We start from the raw sequence: 24,435 nt of genomic DNA on the forward strand, positions 1-24,435 counted from the left end.
AATACTTTTTCATTTATGATGGCCTCGAAGAGCTTCGTGATGCACGAAGTAAGGGCAATTAGTTTAGGCACGATAGTTAATTACATCAGATTTTTTGCCAGATTTGAAAATGGGAACAAGGTATGAGCTTTTCCACATCTTTGGAAAGACTCCAGACTCCAGTGACATATTAAAGAGCCAAAATAAGGAAGTAGTTAATTCAATAGCTTAAGTCTTCATGAAGATTGGTGGAACTCCATCCGGTCCATTTCCTTTGGTGGCATCCAAGTTTTTCAAACCATTCAATATCTCATGCACATTTAAATGACTGATACCAACATCGTTAGGAAATTCAGGATGGAAATCGAAATATTCATAATCACGATCAGCTTCAGAGTATGTTGTGTATACCTCTTGAAAAAAATTTGAAAATAAGTTGCATATTTCTGGTGAGGTATGGCCAACCCACAATCATGTGGGTATATTGTATTAATTTAAGTATTTTTAAAAGTTATGCAAAAAAACCCTGAGGAATCCATTTCAGCACTTTTATCAACCATTCTCTAAGATGGCCAAACTGCCCCACTTTCCCCTACTTGAAAAATGTGATTCACTCACGGCGATGATCACATCACACTGACTCCTCAGTTTATAATTCTGTTGGGATTTCACACAATTCCAATACATGGAACCCACGCGATGCGCGTGAAATCACGTGAATAACATGAGACTTGAAATATTGCTGATCGCTAATGTTCCCTGCGCCGCCTCTGATCCAGCCACAGTAAACCATGTAAAACTGTTTAGAGGAAGTCAAAATTCCACCAAACACCAACGAATGGCGCGACGCCAATAGATGGACGGACAAGTGGCGCTTCGTATTTCCAACTCAGTCGTCGCGACGTCAAAAGCGACGGTCGACTTGGCCAGTTAGCTCAGAAGGATTCAGTGCTGATCGTGTCGTCGAGTGCCGCACAGTGTTGTATTTCAGCACTGCTAGGAGGCAGGTTTTGGAGGAATAATACCGCCTTTTGTTCCCAATTCGACAATGTGGTGTTCGCGCCGATTCCAGAACAACTTTTAGTAACGAACAAGTTTCGAAAAAGTTTCTATTGCAGGGTTCAAAATCAGTCTAAATCATGTTTTAATCTATCAGTTGGCAAACATCCGTTCGGTGTCGAAACGTTGTGCAGTTTTAGTGTTAGAAACGAAGAAATCAATATTTTCAAACCGGCTTCGCGGTGCAAGCGTGGTGCCATATATATAATTAGAATCAATACTGTGGCGTTGGTGTGGTTTGGTGTGCTTGTAGTGCTCTGTTGGAGGCAGTGATTTACAGTCACCATGTCCGGAGTGATGTTTGTAGTGCATATACCCTCGGCGAGATACGAGAAAATCCTCCGCCAGAGGGTCAACGAAGAGCTGGCCAAAGCCAACAAGGCGTCGGTTGAGGACGAGAAAAAGAAAGACGATAAGGGCGACGGTGAGGGCACCAAACCTTTTCTAACGCCGCAACCGCCCCGGCATCTCAAAGAGGTAAGCAAATGGAAAATTTGCAGCTGTTTTGTCAGTTAGATTGCACATTTTTGACTTAATTTGTACTCACATATGTTGGAGTGTCGGCTTGCTTTCCATATGTAGGCCGAAAACATGTGACGGGAGAACTTCAAAAAGTTCTGGGATAGAGTGTAGGATATATTTGGACTCACGACAACTACTTTCTTATCTCGTATCATTGGAATAGGGTAAAGAACTATTTGGACACTTCAATGGTTCCAGTAAAAAAACACTTCAATACGACGTACATTGTGGCCAAAAATTAGCTCAACAACTTTTTAAAAACCTTCCTCTACAGTAGTGAATCAAAAGTGACAAGAATAGGGTCCGGCTCCCTATTATAGAAATTTTGTTCAAAATATAAATAAATCTTATATATTTGGTCATAATTCTAGTTTTGAACGAGTTCTAAATCTCGGGACGATCATATGAAGAAAAGATCTCGTGTGTCAAAATACATCCATTACCCTAATCGCAAACCTAAAGTGAGTTTATTCAAGTGATACCATTTGACAATACAACCAAATAGAACGAAAACCAGATGCAGTTCATGATCGTTTGTTGATAAATAGCACAAACCATCGTAGACATACATAGGGTAGAAGCACCGGCTTTGGACACTCGTAGCAATTATGGATAATAAACCGTTTTACATAGCAAATCAGAGTGAACCATTTCTTGTGTGTTTTTACCACATTCTCATGATAGCTTTGAGCATTGATAGAGTTCGAAGTAATTCAGAAATTTAAATAAATAATTCCATTTCCTGGTCTGGCCAATGTATTCATAATTTAGCCACTCTCATAAGAATGAAAATGATCAGAAATCGAAGTTAAATGACTAGTCGAAATTGGTTCTGCTGTCCTACATTAACCAACGAGAATTTCAATGCGGAAAAATAACGTTTCTGATCAGTTCCGGCATTTTTAGATCATAAAATGGATAGAAAGCTTTCATATGACGTATTTGCAGTACATATAAGGCTTTCCAAATATTAAAAAAAACTGCTCTTCTCAGGTTGACCAAAACTGGGGCTTCTACCCCACAAGTTAATACGTTGAAACAAACGCCGACAAAGACGCCATACTGCACACATGGAACTATTTGATGGACGGCTTTCATCAAGCCATGAATTGCTAATACCTACCTATTGTTTGTGGTTCAAAAGCTTCTGGCTACAAACAAACTTAAGTCGGTTTAGTGTACATCGCGGATGATTTTGCGATGTGTCACCTGCACTGCCCGTTACCGCGTATCAGTCCCATATGAATTTTCATCAGTTCTGAGTTTATATGCGGATTTTGCTATCATTTGGTATATATTTTCATAACATATGATAATATTTCAAACTTCGATCTAGGAAACGTGAAAGCAAGCTAGCTAGATTCATAATGCGCAGTAATGCCATATAAATATCCACTCTGTAGCAAATCAATCCATTGCATACTTAGGTGACTGTTCAAATCATGGGTGGCGGCTAGCAATGCTCAGCTCTATCGGGTTTGATTAATACAGGTCGGACTCTATTATCTGGGATTGGGTTATCCGGAATTTTAGACTCGATTATCCGGAGTATTTTTTTGACATTCTTGTTTTTCAGTTTTTATGCATAAATTTGGGATAATTTAGTATTGCAATATACAATATGAATTGCATAGCAGTTTTGGACGTAAGTAGAAAAAAGGGATTTGAAAAAGGATTTTTTTTTGCGTGTGCTGGTTAAAAAAATGTTTTCTTCTTAAAACCCTTAATGTTCCCAGAAATAATATCTGGCTTCGCAACTGTGTCATATGACTAAACCAATAAGAAAAAGATAATACTTAAGTTATTTTATCACACATTTAAATTTTCGATTATCCGGAGGATTCGATTATCCGGAGTGAAAGTGCTCCGGATAATCGATTCCGACCTGTGTAACATGTAACATAATATAATGTGTAACAGAAAAAAAACTTTGGGATTAACGTAATACAAATTGTATAAGATGTGAAAAATGTAACAAAATTAAGTTTGGCTCTGTTATGCCCTATGGCGCTCGAGACGACTAAATAAACAAGATAAGTGAAAATATGTAAACCAGAAATAAACAAAATTAGCATCAAATTGCACAACTGGATATATCCTCATAATAGCTAACGAATGGAAGGAATGTTAGTTAAACGTGTACCTAAGAAGATACATAGACCCCAAACTATCTTCATATACATCACAGGATAAGAAAATTGTGTTAGTAGAGTAAGATACTTATTTGGATGAGCTCCATTCGAAAGTTTGGTACACCTCACCCTAAGATCTATAACAAAGTTCATATAAAGTAAACCCGTATCGTGTGAAATAAATCACCAAATTTAAACTGTAAGCAACAGAAATACTAATTTTTCTGTGAAATCTGTTACTTTATCGACAGAATCCGTGAAATCTACTATCACAGACAAACAGACGTAACACTTAGAACGAATCTCATTCAAAATTATAGTCACGAGGACATATACGCCCAATGCTAAAATCGGTGTGTTTGGCCGATAGGCCAACAGATGGCGGTACTGTGTAAACGTCAAACACAAACAAAAACGACGCGAGCACTGCAGGTGGCGGATTGGCCACCTACGATATTTTTGGGGGGTTGCATATAGCGTTGGGCGATTTTTAAGCGATGTTCCGAAAAACGATGTTTTTATTCCGATTAATCGATTTTTTAAATCGATGTTTGGGGCATTTGACATCGGATGACTCGATTCTCTTAATTCGATTTTTTTTTATTCAATTCATTTGCTGAACTTGATGAATATTCATTAACGAGCTGATGAAAAAGAAACACAATTCTGTACTAGCCTTTAAATAGTAAATCTGTTCTATTGAAATTTAACACTGTTTTCATTTAAAGATGCTAAAATCGAATGCAAATGCAGTTGATCTTATTTCAAAGTACGTAAATTTAATTTCGAATTCGATTCGTATTCGATTAAATCGGTGCATACTGTAGCCGTCGCTGAAAAAACGTGATCGAAATTGTTTTGACCTTGAAAACATGATTTTAGTACTATAGTGTCTTCAGGAAAGTTTTTCCATAAAATAATCGCTATTTTATGAAAGTGTCAATTTGGTGATTAATCCACCTAAAAGTGAGAACGAAATTTTATTTTTCGTATTTATGAATTTAAAAATAAACTTTATTCGGGAAAGTTGTAGGTAATATTAGAAAAAACAACTTCGCTGAAGACACCGTATACATATTTTTTGATTTTCATGTACATTTGTGGAGTTTTTTGTGGAACGCCTTTAAAAATCACTTTTTTCATCATAACTTGGTTGGATGATTTTGTACAATTTTCAATTGTTCTAGTGTTATTTGTTACTTGCAATAACGCATAACTTTCTCCAAAAGAGCATATTTTTATCTCTCATACTTTTCGAGTTATTGAAGGTTTTATATAAAATTTCGCACGTTTTTGACACAAAAAATCATTATGTTGCGCACATTTCCGCGGTTTGAAAATAATACTATGAAATGCAAAGAAAGCCACTTTTAGCCTGCTTTAGCCTGACGGTCAAAAGAAAGTCTGAAAAAATGTTTACTTACATGCAGATATAATTTACACTTATTCACTACCCCCTATATTGGCTTAACTTGAATATCTGGCATCACTGTATCGAATTTTATACAATCAAATCAACAATGACATCAATCAACAACGGTTTAGGGACAAAATGTCGAAAGACAAAACGTCGAAACCCAAAACGTCGAATGCCAAAACGTCGAATCCCAAAACGTCGAAAGGGACAAAACGTCGAAGAGACAAAACGTCGAAAGCAGTCATTTTTCAAGCGTTGCCAAGGAAAAAATAGTTGCGATGCAAACGGTGTTGGGAACAGCAAAATATTCAAATTTTCATCACAGTTAGCATGGACTCTGATGAAAAATCAAAAATTTTCAGAAATGTCATTTCTGGCCAGAGAAGAAGCAATGCAGCACTTCGAGAGGTTGATTGAAAATTAAGCCAGAGATAAAAGTAGGTAAGTTTTATTTCGTTTATTTTCTGGACTCACACAACGGCAGATGAATGGTCCTTGGCAGTGAACAATCCTTAATTTATTTCTATTACTCGTAGACGAATAAAATTTCCTTTCCACCAAAGCAAAATGAATGTGGGAACTCCAACAATTTTATATATTTGGGGCGTAAGCCTTTCGCATAACAATAGCTTTTTTATCTCAACAAACTCAATTGTTTTAATTAAGTTTGTGAATACTTTGAAGTTAAAAAACTTCTCAAAAATTAATGCAGCAATTGTTTGAAGGTATATTGGATTTCCTTCTGGTTGAGGTATCTGCTGATAAATAATGTATTATTTATTTTTATAAAATAAACTCATTCTTTTATAGATTAGTGACATCAATTTAATCAAATTCACAACTGGATTTAAGACATTTAGATGATTCTTTATTCTTTGAAAATTTACTCATTCTTCTTTCAAACAGGAACAATTGATTCAGTTTATTATTTTGTTTCTTGGGAATAGAAATTCTTCATCATAATATAGTAAGTTTTAAATATGTAGTATTGGAATGACTTCAATACATTTGACGCACTGATTTATTTGTAGAGCATGTATATTGTTATATCGTATGAACAACAGATAGTAAGAATTGAATAGTTTCATTTCTAAACACGACCCTTGCAGCCTCCTTCCAAAGTTTTCCTGAAAATAGCACTCCGATGAGAGACTCTAATAATCATTTTATAACCTGAAGATTAATTGAAGGAGTCAGAAACAAAGGGATGACAATAAGTGTACGTGTTGGACGAAAAAATCACCCAAAAATACTGTTGGAAAACTTTGAAACTATTTTTTTGCATATTTAACTGAAAACCGACCAAAATGTCATTCGCACCTTTTTGCGTTTGAGCCCCTCAAAAAAAAAACTTGTACTATTTCGATATGTTTTGGTTATTGTCAATTAGATTTTAATTTATTATCTCTTCCAAGACAATAAAAAAATTTGTAAAAAGTTATAACATGGAAAAATCATATCGTTAGCTACTCTAACTGTTCAAAACATTGTTTAGTTTTTGGATTTTGCTTTACATTTTTATCTATTTCCTTCGTTTTCCTTGTTAATCGAATAGATGGACGTTTTGTTGGACATACTCGTTTTTTATTTCTTTACAACGTTTTATCTTTTTGACGTTTTTTCCCTTCGACATTTTGGCATTCGACGTTTTGTCCCTTTGACATTTTGTCCTTTCGACGTTTTGTCCTTTCGACGTTTTGGCATTCGACGTTTTGGCTTTCGGCATTTTGTCTTTCGACATTTTGTCTTTCGACGTTTTGTCCCTTCGACGTTTTGTCCTTTCGACATTTTGTCCTTTCGACGTTTTGGCATTCGACGTTTTGGCATTCGACATTTTGTCTTTCGACGTTTTGTCACCCAACCATCAACAACAGATCGGAATAATCTGTTCAGACAGGTTTACCACAGACAAACAGACTAAATATCATACACTCTTTTCATCGTTCACTTTTCTAACGTTAGTTCCATATATGAAGTAGGTGGTCAATTAGGGATTCCGGCTCCGACTACTTTTGCTGAATACCGATTCAACGGTACTACATCGATCAGTATCGGTAGGGTTTATGAATAAAAGGTCGAAAGACAAAACGTCGAAAGGACAAAAGGTCGAAATACAAAAAGTCGAAAGGACAAAAGGTCGAAAATGATTTGCTTGGTGGGAAATTTTTCCTTCTTTGAAAAAAGATTTTCGACCTTTTGTCCCTTCTTTTTTGTTCTTCGACCTTTTGTCCTTTCGACCTTTTGCTTTCGACCTTCTGTCCTTTCGGCCTTTTGTCTTTCGACCTTTTGTCATAGATTCATCGGTAGTACTAGTAAAATACCGATAATGAAATTTTTTCCCACTAAACCAATAAAAAATGTTATAGTTTTCGTTTGTTCATAAGAAATCCCTATATTTTAGTTTTAATCACAATTATATCATTTATGCATTTTACAATAAATAGTTGATAATTTGTGGAGAATGAAAAAAAAATACATTTGTTAAAATATTTTAGAATATTAGTAATAGTCGGTAATATTGACCCTCGTGTCATGTGATTTGCCATCACCAGAACCGCTTGATTGATGATACGATTGGCGAAGGTTATTTATCAGCATCATACAAAATAAAACAGCGGAATTACTGAAACCTTAAGATGATCATATTAAAGATCATGTAACAAAATTTGTTCATACATTTTTCTATGATAACATTTGGTTGAATTTGTTCATTTGTGGTGATCGAACCCATGTATAAAAGGGACCATTAATAAATTATAACCTGCTTACACTGCTCATCTACACTTACTTGTCCCATTTTCTATGTAAACCTTATGAGCTGCAAATATGCGTAGAACGACAGTACACGAAGGTGATTGTGGATCGTTTCTTCATAATTGTGTAAATATGTTTTAATGCGAGAAAATCGGTAAGTATGTATTTCAAACTGTTTAATTGCTTTTTGGTTTATATGAGTGGCACCCAATATCAGCATCCGTACTAGCTTTGGCTGAGTTTAAATTGATATTTCGAATATTTTAGTTGTCATTACGATTAATCGATATTTTGAATCGATGTTTGGAGCATCTAGAATCGAGTGAATTGATTTTCTAAATTCGAGTTTTTGATTCGATTCATTTTGTAGAAATTGACACACTTGTTCGGTAATCCAATCCGCATGGTTATTAATTAAATTAATCAACTCACTTACCACGCGTAGTGAGTTAATTAATTTAGTTAATCGATAAATATTTCTTAATGAATTGATGGGAGAGAAACCAAATTTTTAATTAGTGAATTTGTTGTATCGAATATGAAAACTGATTTTATTGAAAGATGTTGGTGTCGACTGCTAATTTATTTGATCCCTTCCCAAACTTCATAAATTTCAATTCAAATATATAAATGCAAAGGATTCGATTAAATCAATAAATAGATTCGACAGTTCAAATGTGAATCGATTCAGTAACATCGATGCTATGGAGAAATTTGCTCAACGTTTTGTACACTTAATCCTTATACGAGCAAGTGAGGTAATTTCTTTCTTGGTCTCTATTGGACAGTTGACCGAAGAGGCTCAAGAGGATGTAACAAGGATATTAAGAATTGCAGGGAGGATCTCCAGAATTGATACTGACTAAGAATTATTACACTGTTTGTTGGCGACATCAAATCCTGTGATTACATCTATTAGAGCATTCCCGAAAAAAGGGTTTCCTTATCAGGATGGGATAATCTTTTGGTTAAAAGAGATAACGAACAAACCAGTGATAGCGAAGCTAAAAATAATGATGATAATCTTAAACATTAATATTTACTGATTTATGGAATGCATATGAATTTTAAAGGAAAAAATAAATGTTTCATAGTTATATTATACATTTTAGTTTTTGCTGCGAGCTCCGAAAAATTCTCAAGAAAGGACTGAGACTTCCTGCAGAAAAAATAGCAATAAGTGTTTTTCTGCAAAAAATAAACAGCTAACGTTGGAACGAAGAAAAGTGTGTTGGATATGTTGTCTGTTTGTCTGGGATAAACTTGTCTGTGATAAACTTGTCTGAATAGATTATTGACTTTATTGCATAAAATTCGATACAGTGATGCCAGATATTCAAGTTAAGCCAATATAGGGTGTAGTGAATAAGTGTAAATTTTATCTGCATGTAAGTAAACATTTTTTCAGACTTTCTTTTGACCGTTAGGCTAAAGCAGGCTAAAAGTGGGTTTCTCTGCATTTCATAGTATTAGTTTCAAACCATTGTATGAGCATGTTTGAGACTGCGGAAATGTGCGCGACCTAATGATTTTTAGTGTCAAAAAGGTGCAAAATTTTATATAAAACCTTCAATAACTCGAAAAGTATGAGAGATAAAAATATGCTCTTTTTGAGAAAGTTATGCGTTATTGCAAGTAACAAATAACACTAGAACAATTGAAAATTTTACAAAATCATCCCACCAAGTTATGATGAAAAAAGTGATTTTTAGGGGCGTTCCACAAAAAAAAACCACAAATGTACATGAAAATCTAAAAATATGCATACGGTGTCTTAAGCAAAGTTGTTTCTTCTAATATTACCTACAACTTTCCCGAATTAAGTTTATTTTTAAATTCATAAATACGAAAAATAAAATTTCGTTCTCACTTTTAGGTGGATTAATCACCAAATTAACACTTTCATAAAATAGCGATTATTTTATGGAAAAACTTTCCCGAAGACACTGTAGTACTAAAATCATGTTTTCAAGGTCAAAACAATTTCGATCACGTTTTTTCAGCGACGGCTACAGTGTGCGGTGAATCGATTCGACTACACAAATATGAATCGATGTTATGGACAAATTTGCCCAACGCTAGTTGCATACTTTCCCCTATGGCACACTTACTCTAAGTCCCGGCAAGTTTCCAAAAATGCCTAGTTTTCACCAATCTCCCCTTAATTTAAAATAATCTCAAAGTAGATGAAAAAACCGAATTTAGTACTATACCATTTATTATAATCTCAAACTTTTATCACCCATTATAGACTAACTGGACCATTGAAACACAATTGAGCTTATTTTCGAAATAACGAAGAAAATTATATATTTTAAAGAGTAAAGTGAAGTTAGACCTTAGTGGATAAATCAATAATTCTACAAAAACTATAATGAAAATAAATTAACACCGCACAGTGAAGCAATAACTTACTGGCTAAATTTTCGCTGAACAAACTTTGTCAAAATATTCATGCGTTTTTAGTTTTCGTTTTATGCATTTTCAGTTTCAAAATCGATTGTCTATAACAAACTTTAACCCCACCGGTGACGCAGAAGTTCAAGTTTGCTGATTAAAAGGGCAAAATGTTGCTACTCTTATTACAGGAATACGTTATAGCAGCCATTAAGTAATATTTGCATAAATATATACACTAAATTCAAAAAATTACCCAAGATAAGGATTATTCAACCAAATTCAACCATTATATAACAATTTCAAAAGGGAGTCCGTAGTCTTGAGGTTACGTTTTCGCTTCATAAGCGAAAGGTCATGGGTTCATTTCCCAGCCCCTACACAAAAATAAACCGTCCAGCCACCAGAAGACGCCGCACGGAGGACTGTGCTTTGGAGAGCACATCCATCCTCCGTCAGTATCAGATGGTGACTGAGACAAACAGACCCTCTTCGAAGGCAGCTAGCCTCAAACGACTTAGGAAAATGGCAAAAATGAACCACCGCAAGAGCAATAATGGACTAGGGTAACGGTCGTACTTTGGACCCCCTAAGGAAGTGAATTTAGTTTTTTGTCCCAATTAATTGATTGCACAGCGTAACCAAGTCAAAAAACATGCCAAAATGTAGAGAAAAACTTTCTCCACGAGTTTAAAATGCCCCTACGGTCATGTAGGATCCAAAAAACGTCGAAAATAGTTGAATTGTGAAGCACTGTTTTCCATTATTTTGGACACACCAATACATTTTGGACCCCCGGCATTTTTTATCGTTTGGCAACAAAGTCCACGACACTGGTTGTATAATATGCTTGCCCATAGGCTAATCAATCAATTGACAATGGAAAACCGAAGAAATTCTAAGCTTTTAGTTCAGAATTTTGAATAATGTTTTTGTTTACATTTGCAAAATTTCTGACGGTTTAAATTTCTGAGTGTAACGTGTTGTAACGGTTGCATGGATGAACCGAGTTAAATAAATTAATTTCAGATCAAACAAACACATTTTCTATGTACAAACGGATGATGCAAGTGCGGAATAGTCCTATCTTTACAAATGGCATGCGGATTGAGTTGGTTTTTAGATTTGATCTGGGAAAATTGCAGGAAAATGGCCCAGGGGGTCCAAAATATATTGGTTACCCTATGGCTTATGGAAATCGATTGGACTAAACAGCAGAGCTCTCTCACACCTGCTTGGTGTGAGAGTAAAAGAGTAGAAGAGAGTGAAAGCAGATGTAAATATAGATTAGTGAAAAATATATCTGTATCAGTAAAGTAGATACAGATGAACTGATTCCGGCACAGAAGTGGTCACAAGCACGGAGTGCCTTAAAAAAAAGTTTAAAATAGTTTTAAAAAAAATAAAAAATAAACAATGTCAAAGGTTTTTGTGAAGTAATATATGAATTGAAGTTTTGCCCCGGGTATTCGAACTTTTGCACTATGGGTCAAAACTGGGGTCCAGTAATTTATGCAAAAGTTATTTCACCTCAAAACATCTATGCCTCAAAATAATTCTAAAAATTTAATAAGTTTTGCTTTTTATTGTGTTCCATGTGAACAAATTTGGATTTAAAAAATACAATTTTCACGTCACTTAAACAACAAATAGCCGAAACTTTTGCTAATTTCAAACAATTTTCAGATTCAGGAGACCCAAATTTAATAAATACTGTTTTTTTTCTATTCCTAAACCTGCTTTGTTATATGGTGATCAATTTCGCCCAAGTGTGTCGGTTTAATTTTTTGATATTAAAACTATTTTCATGATATTTTAAATATAATTTCATAAAATTTCGATTACATAAAGTGACAGACCAATAGAGTACTGATTTTGTCGAAATTTATTTGACAATATTTGCATTCCAAAGAATAACACAACAAAAAGTTGTAAAATAGTGATCAATTTGCCCCCGGATTACGGTACCAGGATTAAATGGTAGTAAAAAGAATACTGCTTGAGACAGGTAGACTAAATAGTTGCTTATTGCCGTTACGCGTTTTGACCTACTACTCTTCGGTCACCTTTGGACGTAATGAGCTTGATCTGGCTTTGTTTTTTAGTTAGGCAAAACAAACTCGGTTTGCCTGGAAGATTTCTCCTAATGCTTCCAAAGCTCAACTAATAATATTTCCACATAAACCAAAAGCTCTTTATTTGAAACCTTCAAGTAGACATGTTGTTACGATGAGAGGGGTTCCAATTAATTGGTCAGATGAAGTTAAGTATCTAGGGCTCATGCTAAATAAAAATTAAACTTTCAAAAATCACATTTAAGGCATTCAAGCCAAATGTAACAAATAAGTAAAATTTATCTTTCCCCTTATTAATAGAAAATCAAAACTATGTCTTATGAACAAGCTTTTGATCTTCAAAAAAATTCTCAGGCCAGCCATGTTGTATGTTGTACCAATATGGACAATCTGTAGTAATACCAGGAAGAAAGCTCTGCAGAAGATTCAAAATAAAATTTTGAAAATGATTTGAAGCTTCCTCCTTGGTAAAGTACTAATGAGTTACATAGAACATCCAATGTACAAACATTGGAACAAATGTCGTATAAAATTATTAATAATTTAAAAAAAAATATCTTCTATTGCCACGATTAATGCGTTATATACTTAGGTTTAGGTTAAGTAAATTGAAAACTTTTTTATTCTTTCTTATAAACAGGTGAAATCAACTCATCTGTAAAAATTCTGAACTGCTACGGCAAATGGAAGTAATATGTTGTTAACCAAATGTTAATAGAAGCTTCATTTTGGTTTACCAAATTAGGATGATAGTGTTGTCTAACACAGCACGACTAGATATAAGAAATCTATGTAATGTTTGGAATTCTACTAAAAAAAATTAAAAAAATGTCATCTGCAAACTCTAGAATACGTGCAAGAATCAATTGAATAATGCCCATTAGTTTGAATTCTGGGGTTTCTGTAACTACTTTTTTAGAACATCTTGTATTAAATAATTGGTGATAACGGACATCTTTGTTTAATTACTTTCCCCCTTTTAACCTCAGCTGGATATTGATTGTCTCACATAATTCTAGTAACCTCATCTTTAACACAGCTCAGAACTCTATCTATTAATCTCGAAGGAACTCCTAAATCAATCAACAGTTGTCATATCGACTGGAGCTTTACATTATCAAATGCTTTACTAATACCGTAATCCGGGGTAACATTGATCAGCGGGGTAACATTGATCGGTATGATCCTTCTCGTAAAAAGTTCGAATCATCATTTATTGATGATTTTTTTCCAAAGCATGAATGGTGCCTCTCTTTCTTACATTCATAAGCTAATGAAAATTGAGGTTTTTGTGAAAATTGCGTTTCGTTCATGCGTAAATTAGTCAAGTTTTTGAATCAATGATTTCTATCATCTTGGATGACACTACCGAACAGTCATGTCTCACACGAGTTCTGCAAATGGTATGAGCAAGGAAATTGCGATTGTTACCAGAAATGGCATCGCCGAAAACGATCCCGAATTTCCTTAGGAAATTGCCTACCTTTAGGCGTATTGCCTAGTTCAAAGTGATTTTATTATTGAAATAACTCAAAAAGTAATTGACTTGTAAGTGTTTTGTACTCATATTCGGCTTCAGCGGCCATGATTTAAGTAAGCAAAGACATTTCCAATATTACCGAACGTTGTTTCCATATGTGATCAATGTTACCCCATATCAGCTAAATCAAAATATCACTTAAAACATTTATTTAAACATATTTAAATCTTTTGAAAACCAAAATACAGTATACAGTCGCGAGCGGTGGGTGCCAGTACTTATTTTAAAAATATAAAACTTGCGATAGTTGCATTTTCAAATTAAACATTTAAGAAATATCCTAAAAACTGATCAATGTTACCCCGGATTACGGTACCTAACGCTATAATAAAGAGATCCTGACCGGAGTTCCAATATTCCTCCATCATTCTCCTAGCTACAAATATAGGGTCGTCTATTGACCTATTTTCCATGAATGCTGCCTGATGTAATCCGGGTTCACCTGCATATGTTCTTAACTGATTTGCTATCCATTTTGCATGTATCTTATACACTCCATTACACAACGCAATTGTCATGAAATAATCTGCTTCGAATTTCGGATTTTCAAAAACAAAGTTGGTTATAACTATAAAAGCGCTGAAAATTAATAATTATTTGAAAATAAGTACTTTTACCCTACAATGAACAAGTAATGGACCTTCTCAGTGCAGACAGCGAAAAATAGCAACTTAGTGACATTCAACTAGATGATTTCATGTTTGCTTAATGTGTCTAAGATTTATGTATCATGAGATTATATTATAAGCAACACCAATAAATTTAAATGCAAGATAAGGATACGGCGATGAATAGTCAGCACTGAGCTAAGGAGCAGTCAAAGTTTTGTTCCATAGTTTGGATGTAATATAAGATTGTATTATTCACACCATTAAAACAAAATATAGCGTCTTATCATCTCATTTTCTGTAAAATTACTCCAAACGCTTAGATAATAGTACGCGAGCTTTATTTTACTTTGAGACTGCTTTTCTATTCCTACTTTCATTCTTCTGTTAGCAGCTATAAATCAAAACCTTGCTGAGAATGACTCATAGTCACTGAGCATGCTCGATTCGTGGTTCGCGTAAGGAAGATATTACTGTTCCTCCCACTCATAGATATCGATCCCCTGAAATCACTATCTACCAACTTTATCTTACATATGTTAATTATACCCTCGACACTTCACATCATGAGTTTAGCACACCATACCTTTGATTTAATCGCAACCTAGCCAGATTAACCGGCAGCGTAACATTCCGTAAGTCGCGGTTTTCTGTGACATCATTTAATGCCAGGTGAATCCCCAGATGCGTCAGACCAAAGTCATAGTTTTACCAACGCCGTCACAGAGGGGCTCAAAAAAGTTGAATGATATTCCAAAAATGGATTCGCGTGGATGGTTGGATTATTAATCGCCATTGATGGAGGCCTGGTGGAAGTTGATTCATTGCTGTGATGCTGACTGTAGAGCACTCAGCAGTAACCTTGTATGGTGCAAAAAAACTAGGTTTGCGAAGAATGGAAAGATCGAATAAATTTTGCATAATCGGAAATATCTTACTGGATGGAATCTCCCGGCAGAAATGGAAGCATTTGATTTTAGTTGGGAGAAAATGACATAGATAAGTTATAATCTATCCACTAGTTTTTAGCTAAATCTTTTGTTATAATGCGATCAAACCAATACCAATAACGAATCATTGCACATTGGTCCCAAAGCCATATCTAGGAAGACAAAAATGATTGCGCCTAAACCGTCAATTTTAGATATATGGTGTCTTCGGCAAAGTTTCTCCATATTTTTCAGACATTTTTTTCAGAGATGTGAAATTAGGGTGGCCCACATGGTTTACGAGATCAGCACATAAACTTTTTTGCTGACGCATTTAGGACTACACAATGTTCTACAATGTTTTAGAACAACCGATTTGGAGCAACTTTGCCGAAGAACCCAAATTTCTATTTCTTATGGTTCGCGAGTTATGATTTTTTTTAACAAAAAAGTTAGGGTGGTACTGAAAAATCAGTTTTTTCTTGATAACTTTTCATGCGATAATTTCTCGCAAAAACTTTGTTCCGAGCACTTTTAGAACTTTTGATTGCGCATCTAGAAACTACTGTTCTAACTCTTATGGTTACAGAGTTATCAGAAATTTTCTTCGAAAAAATGGTTGTTTTCAAATGCCGGTATCTCCGAAAGGCGCAAACGGATTTTCAATCTTTTGTCGGCATTAGAAAAATTATTTCTTTCTCTGTTCATGGTGAAAAAAAACTGTGAGGACGTTTTTTGTTTGAAAAGATTGATCGAATTTTGAAAATTGTCATAACTTGAAAAATATTCGAGATAGCTCTTTGGTGCCTTCAGCAAAAATGTGCAAAATTGAAAGTTCTGAAAATGCTTCATACAAAGTATTCATAATAAAATCATTGTTTTATGATATATTCACCATAAACCGAATTTTGTATGGTAAAAAAAAGCGAAAAAGAGATATTTGCTGGAACAACCGGAATAACTGTATGTAAAGTCATTTTAAATTGAAAATATATATGAAAAAATATGAAAATATAATACAGTCGAATTTCGTTCGTTGCACTACGTTTAATTGCACTTCGTTTTAATTGGGCTCCCGTTAAGTGGGCTATAGCCCACCTAAAACGAAGGCAAGCTTCACTTTCTGACATAAACCGCAATTTGTCAATGTTGGTAGCCCTGAATTTCTATTGTAATCGGTGTTTTGACAGCTCAAATCTTAGCCCGATTAGTGAAAGTCTTTCACTAATCGGGCCACGGGTTTAGTGCAACGAACGAAAGTTGACTGTATATGTAATGAAATAAGATCGATCACAGTAAGGGAAATGTTTGGAGTTAGGGAAAGTTATTTGCTGAAGCAGTTTTAACAGTGATCCATGGAACATTAATCCATAAACGGTGTCTTGTTATTCCACGCGACATAATGTTTGTCCAGCTAACCTATGCCGTGGTTGGTTATAAATTGCTACCGCTTCGGCTTACTAAGCAGAAGGTCATGCGTTCAATACCGGTTCCGTTCATTATATTATCAACCCCAAACGATAACAAAACGTATACTTTGAAGAATTCCTTCAAATTACCAAACCTTACTTCCCGTGATACCCTCCCATACAAATATAGAAGTATCTGCAATTTTTCTTTCTGGGCATCCAACTTATCCCATTCAATTCAATTAAATCCAATAAATCTGCCACAACGAAGTAGTCAGGGCAGCATTTGCCTGTTCAAGAATTCATGAATCTTGAATATGTGCCAGATATAAATCCCAAATATCTGTCTAAGGTAACGAACCAGAAGGTGGGCTTTGATCACTTGAAAACTGCTTCAGCAAATAATTTTACTTTTTTCAACTCCTTAGATTCCGCTTACTATGATCGATATCAATACATGTGTATTCAATTTTAAATGACATACATACAGTTATTTCGATTGTTCCAGCAAATATCTCTTTTTTCGCTTTCTTTACCATATAATATTTGGTTTATGGTGAATATATGTGTAAGCGTTGATTTTTTATGAATACCTTGTATGAAGCACAATCAGAACTTTCAATTTTGCACATTTTTGCTCAAGGCACCAAAGAGCTATCTCGAATATTTTTCAAGTTATAGACAATTTTCGGTTAAAAACATATCATTTTCAAAATTTTGTCAATCTTTTCCAACAAAAAACGTCCTCACAGTTTTTTCACCATAAACAGAGAAAGAAATAATCTTTCTAATGCCGACAAAATATTGAAAATCCGTTTGCGCCTTTCTGAGATATCGGCATTTGAAAACAACCATTTTTTCGAAGAAAATTTCTGATAACTCTGTAACCATAAGAGATAGAACAGTAGTTTCTTCGGCAAAAAGTTGCGCAATCAAAAGTTCTAAAAGTGCTCGGATCAAAGTTTTTGCGAGAAATGATGGTATAAAAAGTTATCAAGAAAAAACTGATTTTTCAGTACCACCCTAACTTTTTTGTTAAAAAAAATCATAACTCGCGAACCATAAGAGATAGAAATTTGGGTTCTTCGGCAAAGTTGCTCCAAATCAGTTGTTCTAAAAAATTGTAGAACATTGTGTAGTCCTAAATGCGTCAGCAAAAAAGTTTATGTGCTGATCTCGTAAACCATGTGGGCCACCCTAATTTCACATCTCTGAAAAAAATGTCTGAAAAATTTGGAGAAACTTTGCCGAAGACACCATATATCTAAAATTGACGGTTTAGGCGCAATCATTTTTGTCTTCCTAGATATGGCTCTGGGACCAATGTGCATTGTAGGCATGAACATCTAAAAATACAGTGTTTTGGAATTTTACCGCCTCTGTATATACTCGCTACCATGTATTTCGATTTAATCAAAAAAAAATCTATCTTGAACCCCCAATTGAGCACTTCTTAAGTATAAATGTCACACTTCTCCTACCTCTTTAACAGCAAAATGCAGAACACCGCAGCAGCTTTCTGGATCTGGCGGACCCTCAACAGGAACAACATAAGCAACCCCTCCTGACTGCATCCACCGAAAATATTCCGTTTATCGATGTCTGTGATACTGATGCTGTAGACGATCAAAAAACACCGCCAGAAAAGGAAGCCAATGGCGATACCAACCCCACCGCAAATTCATTAGCAGTGAGTATCAAATAAAGAAAATGAGAATAAATTCCACTAATAATGCAAATTGTGTATCCCGACCAGGTCCCATTCGATCGATCCACGGCCCTGCGAAAGTCCTGGGAAGGATTCAAAGATATCATGGGCTCCGCCCGAAGAACCAAAGAACTTCAAAAGGAAACGGAAAAGATCCAACTGTCAGCGGATTCTAGTCTCGACGAAGTGATGAAGGAAATCCTCCGACAGAAGCAAATAAGGACTTCTGCCTGGGTGGATACCAACAAGGGACGCGGTCATCAGGTAGGTCATCGCTGATGTTCCCTGGCGCCGCCCCCACACGTAGTCAGCTAACTTTGTTTCAGATTACTTTTTCGATAGAGTCTGGCCCTCGGTGCGACGATGTGATATATATGCTGTGTTCCTGGGGCATCGGTGAACGGTACGGTTCAACGATTTCCATCGCTTCGTGTACGCTGTTCACCGAGCAACTGCAGGACGAGGAAGACGAGAAACAGTAAGTATACTGAAGCCTTCATTTATGAAGCTTCTGTTTATGTATATTTGATTTGTGTAATTCCTTCCACGTAATATCACGTAGGGTAACTTACCTATTACCTTCCAGTCTACTGACGTAACCAGAGTTTTCTCGGAGGTTTATGAATAAGGTTCATACTCATATAGACTCAAACAAACATCATCTATCAAGTTTTGAGTCCAAATGCTGTCTAGGGTTATCCAAAAACTCCGTTGAGTCGAAGGCCTGGAATCAAAAAAATAACAAGTTATTTTTGAAGATCAACAAGAAAGATTTACACGCATGTCGGCTCATACAATCATTTTTGGTACTGACTACGTTCTCAAGTTATTATTGAACTACTTTGAGTAAAGGTCTTCAGATCTATAAGCATTACTTGTGAGCTCTTGAAAGTTAACAAGTAATGGTTATACCCAAACAGGAGCAATTGAATATTCCCTACTCATATTCGAAGCCAACGACTGCGCAAGGTTATCGGATATATCGATATAAACAACGATCTCTCGAAGGTTCATACTCAAACAGGCTCAAACGAACAATATCTATCAAGTTTTGAGTCAAACGATTGCTAACGGCTATCCAAAGATTCTTTTAAGTACAAAACTTCTAATCTACAAGCTCTATCACTAATCTTCTCTAGGCTTATGAATGATATACATACTCATAATCAAACAACCATGAGCTTGCAATTTTCAAGTCAAACGAATGTATTAGGTTATCCAAGAACTCATCTGAATATCAGCCTTCAAATTTACAAGCGTAACCATTTACCTATCTGACGTTAATGAATAAGGTTTACACCCAAACAAGCTCAATAGCATATGTCATATTTTTGAATTCAATGATTTTTACGCTTGTACTGCTTTGAGTGTATGACTTCTAATCTACAGGCGTAATCAAAGTTCTCTAGGAAATTTAAGAATGATATCCATAATCATGCAGAGCCTATATGAGTATGAATGTTGTTCATAAACCATGGAGCAGGAGCTATGCTTATAAAACTGAAAACCTTTACTATAAATAGTTACTGGATAACCTTAAACAGTTGTTGTTAATCCTTCACACAACCTGAATTTCAAGGACAAGAAATCAATTTACGTAACACCAACTCAATTTACGCTATGAATCCATTTACATAAAATTCTATTTACGTACCCCCGACTGATTCCGTATATGGAGGTTTCAGTGTAAAATGCCACTGCAAGTTCGAGAATTCAATGGAATTTTTGTTTGTTCGCTGTGAATGACATCAAGGATGCTAACTGCTGCCGTGTAACGTATTTTAATTAGCAGTTGTCCTCCTTGATTGCCAGCTGATAAGCATCAACGATCAACAAGCACAGCACTTATCGATGTAATTTGTTACATGGCGATACTACTGTCCTTATTTCGTAGGGCAGCTACCTACATTACCCCTGCCTGATTGTATAGTCGTTGTAATCGCCTGCATCATCGCAGAGCGTGATTTTCGTAGTTATGGGGAAATTGTTGATAAGAATGTAGACTAGAGAATCCCCAATCAGAATATCTTTATGCAAATAAGTACTACAATGGAACCTTTTTAATTTGATACCATCATTGAGTGACTGTAATTGATGCACAAATTTAGTTGGGTATTTTTATTTTTATTTCAAGAGCTACCAACAAGAAAAAAGGTATCTGAAACAAGTACCGTAATTTCGGGTGAAATTGATCACTTTTCACTGTTTTTCATGTCTGTTTTCTATGATGTTGCCAATTCCAAACAACTTAATGCAGGAAAACAAGAACGACGGTCAGCCTTATTGGTTTATATACTCAAATTTTCATAAAGTTGTGATTTTAGTGCTGAAAATCGTCTCTAAAATAAAAAATCAAGGAATTCCATTTCGGGGTGAAATTGATCACCTGTCAAAACAATTATTGTTAGTTTGGAAAACAACTTTACTTATTCAATTTGAGCTTCCTGAATCCAAATATGCTTGCCAAATTCTTAACAATGCAAAATTTATGGAAATAATAAACAATTAATTTTCAACAATACCGCAGAAAACGCCTAAATGTAGGCAATTTCCGAAAGAATCTTCTGATATCTATAAACAATTCAATTATTACAATAAAATGAACAAATTTGTACGAATTCTGATGACAAAATTCGTTTTGGGGATATATTTCCAGCATCCTTACAAATTTTCAGGTTGACACCATGTCCAAATCCTTGTTTAAAACTATAAGTTTATTGATGTCTGACCATACTACACAGAACACAATTTTGGAATTTTCTATTATTTTCATAGAAAAAAACATTCCTTAACACAAAAAGCTTCACAACATGTAATTCGACAATAGTTAAGACAAACAACGTTCATTAACATAGGTTGCATTGATTTCTATGCTCTATTGAAGGGAAATAAAATCGTGTGACACGGTGATCAATTTCACCCTACTGATCAATTTCACCCGAATTTACGGTACTTGTTTAACCTAAAGTTACAATACGTACCAAACATCGTATGTTTGAATCCCGCCGTTCGAGAATCTATTCAGGTTGGAAATTTTCTCGACTTCTCAGGGCATAGAGTATCTTCGTATCTGCCACAAACAAAATGATCAGTTGGCAAAGAAAGCTCCTAGTTGAGAAGTGTGGAAGTGCTCAAAATAACACTAAGCTATAATGCATGCTTTGTCTCAGTTGAGACGTAATACCAGAAAGAAGACCAAAAAATTCTGTTTTGTGGCATGCAAAAACAATATAACTCAATTCTGCTACACAATATCCTGTAGCATGAGTTTAATGATTTCGCTAGAATTGAAAATTTACTACAATTACAAATGTGTCACATGTAAATGAAAACAAATACTTAGTTACAGATTCTTATATTTCTTCGTCAACCCTGAACAACTTGTTTTCAGCCTCGCTTAACTGCCTTTTTGTACATAGGGCATATGTATGACCTCTTGCTTTCACCCGCTGATAGCTGTCCTGTCTTCGAGATTCTGATCATCAGCCGAAGACACGCGAAAAACTGCTTCGGGCGCACCTTGAAAAGTTCTGCTCGGATGCCATCCTTCCCAGCTTCCTGGTATTGATTGAGGTTTGGAACGACTTCCTCAACGTTCCTCAAAATAGAGGATGTTGGTTGCTACTGTCTAACAATTCGGTATAGCTATTTCGCCCGCTACCTTGAACTTCAGTGCCTGTGCCCTCAGTGCCATTCAAATGTTCGCGGTAGAGCCGCTTCCACCTTTCAATCACCTCGCGTCCGTCCAACAAAATGATCCCCTTTTTTATCCCTGCACATTTCGGCTCGCGGCACGAAGCCTTGGCGGAATGTGGTAAGTTTTCCACGTTTCTTGGATGCGGCGATGCATCAGCTCCATTTCTACACATTTCATTTAATTCAGACTAGACTTTTTTCTCCTAGAACAGAGGGGTCTAATGCTTCCACTTCTATTCATAACGTTCCACGTTCTGACGAGTACCTTGCTGCATCATTATTGCCTCCGCGGCGTTCTTCACCACCAGAAGCATTCTACATTGTTCGTCTAATTGACCGTTTCACCGGCTCCATTCAGAAACCCAAAAATTCTATCAGCGATGTTGATGACTGCTTTTATTGTACTGAGGTGCCCTCTGGAGGGGTTTCGGTAAGCAAATCCTCTTCCGACAACATTTGTTCGAGATGCTGGGCGTATACAGTGGCGAAATCCGGCTGCTTCAATCACTCAAGGTCATACCGATGCGGGCGTCGGTATCGTACTTGATTGTATATCACTTTTTGCAGTAGGGGGAGATCCCCCAGTGCCGGACAGCACCCAATACCGGACAAAGTCGAAACATTGAGAAATCATGGTCCAATCAAGATGGTGTATTAGTAGAAAAGAAAGCTATTATGTAGATTAATGTTTGCGTAGAATAACACATCCTTGAAATATACATCCCTTTTTAAAAAAGTAGAAAAGTTTGAAAATCTTTAAAAAATTGACGTATCTTTTTAATTTCGAGCCTATTTAGTAATTATTTTGAATATGAAAAAATACTTTGGATCCCGCAAGCATGATCGAACACAATCCTAATTTGATAGTATGAATGTATTTTGTACCACAATTGAAGTAAATATGGACAAATTATAATTTTGGTTAAGCACCTCCTGTCCCTCAGTTTCGGACAGCTTGATTTGTTATATGATATCTTTGTAATTATTGCATCAGTGTCTCAAAATACTTTCATTTTTTATGGGTTCCGTCGACCATGGTATCAAACATGCAATAAAATTAAGAAGAATGAACATTCATAACAGCATCGTAAAATGTGCTATTTTTCATCATATATGAAAGAGGGTTTTGATAGGCATCTTGCAAACTAAGAAAAACTCAAATTATGTTTGTAAATGTTGCAAATGCATTGAATTGAAACTATTTCTATAGTGTAGACATTCAATGATGTTCACATTTACAGAATTCGAGGCATTTCCAGATCGTGTCCGGTATTGGGTGCCACCTTTCAAGATCGATCAATTTGGTACTAAAATACATCTTCAAAACTCAATGTCAAAATTCATATTTATATTTTCAAATTTATTTTTGTACACTACAAAAATGATAATGTTTATCATAAATGGGTAACACGAGCCCATCAAATCAATATTTTTCGAATTATGAATTTAGTGGCTTAAGTGTCCGGTACTGGGGGATCTCCCCCTAATCCACTTCGCAGTGTACCATTTCGCGGTTAGCACCATTTGGCGGTATGTCATTTCGCGGTTTGTACCGATATATTTTATGTACACTGTGTTCAAAAGAAGGGAAATTACCGATGAAATTGTCAGTGATAATGCCAACATTACCTGTGCAACTCGTAGGAAAAACCTATTCTAAGGAAGGCGAAATCGTTAATGACGTTTTAGTATTAAAAAGACACGGACACCGTCGTCAGCCATTTAGCTGCACAGACTGAAACTTAACACTAGACAACGGACAAGCATGCACCAGTGGCACAACCGAGAAACATTCCTGACGAAGAGTTTCAATGGCTTCGATTCCCAACCCACACCTCATGACACGATGCGCTTAAATGCCTGACGACACTAACCGCACGGCCACGAGGCCCACATGTATGAATGGACATGACATGAAGTCTCCAAAGACAAACAGGCGTAACAGCTAGGACAATTATCGATTTGAAACATAGTAACGCGAACATTATCGCTTGATGCTACAAATGCTGAGATTGGTCATCCGGTTGTGGTAGTGTCAAACTCGAGCAAAAACTATTCGAGCGAAACAGTCGAGTAATTGGCCAACTACAAACTATTATAATTTAGCGCCATTTCGCTGTATCATGACAATAATTCGAGTGTTAAGTCTGTTGTCTGTCGGGTCCCAGTTGCCCTTTTCTGCTTTACTTTCATCCAGTGTTGGCATTTGT

The 24,435-nt window shown here is 35.7% G+C and overlaps 1 protein-coding gene across 1 annotated transcript in view; it reads left to right on the forward strand.

Annotated features, from left to right (window-relative positions):
• The first annotated feature begins 798 nt into the window (after positions 1–798).
• LOC5570921 overlaps positions 799–24,435 on the forward strand; it is a 33,593-nt gene continuing 9,956 nt past the window's right edge. Inside the window, exons 1-4 of the mRNA XM_001653350.2 lie at positions 799–1,515; positions 18,314–18,511; positions 18,578–18,793; positions 18,856–19,007. Coding sequence (XP_001653400.2) covers positions 1,324–1,515; positions 18,314–18,511; positions 18,578–18,793; positions 18,856–19,007 — 758 coding nt within the window. The 5' untranslated portion in view covers positions 799–1,323. The remainder of the gene's footprint in view (positions 1,516–18,313; positions 18,512–18,577; positions 18,794–18,855; positions 19,008–24,435) is intronic.

This window comes from Aedes aegypti, chromosome 2 (genome assembly GCF_002204515.2).
Source record: "Aedes aegypti strain LVP_AGWG chromosome 2, AaegL5.0 Primary Assembly, whole genome shotgun sequence".
Classification (NCBI taxonomy): Eukaryota; Metazoa; Arthropoda; class Insecta; order Diptera; family Culicidae; genus Aedes; species Aedes aegypti.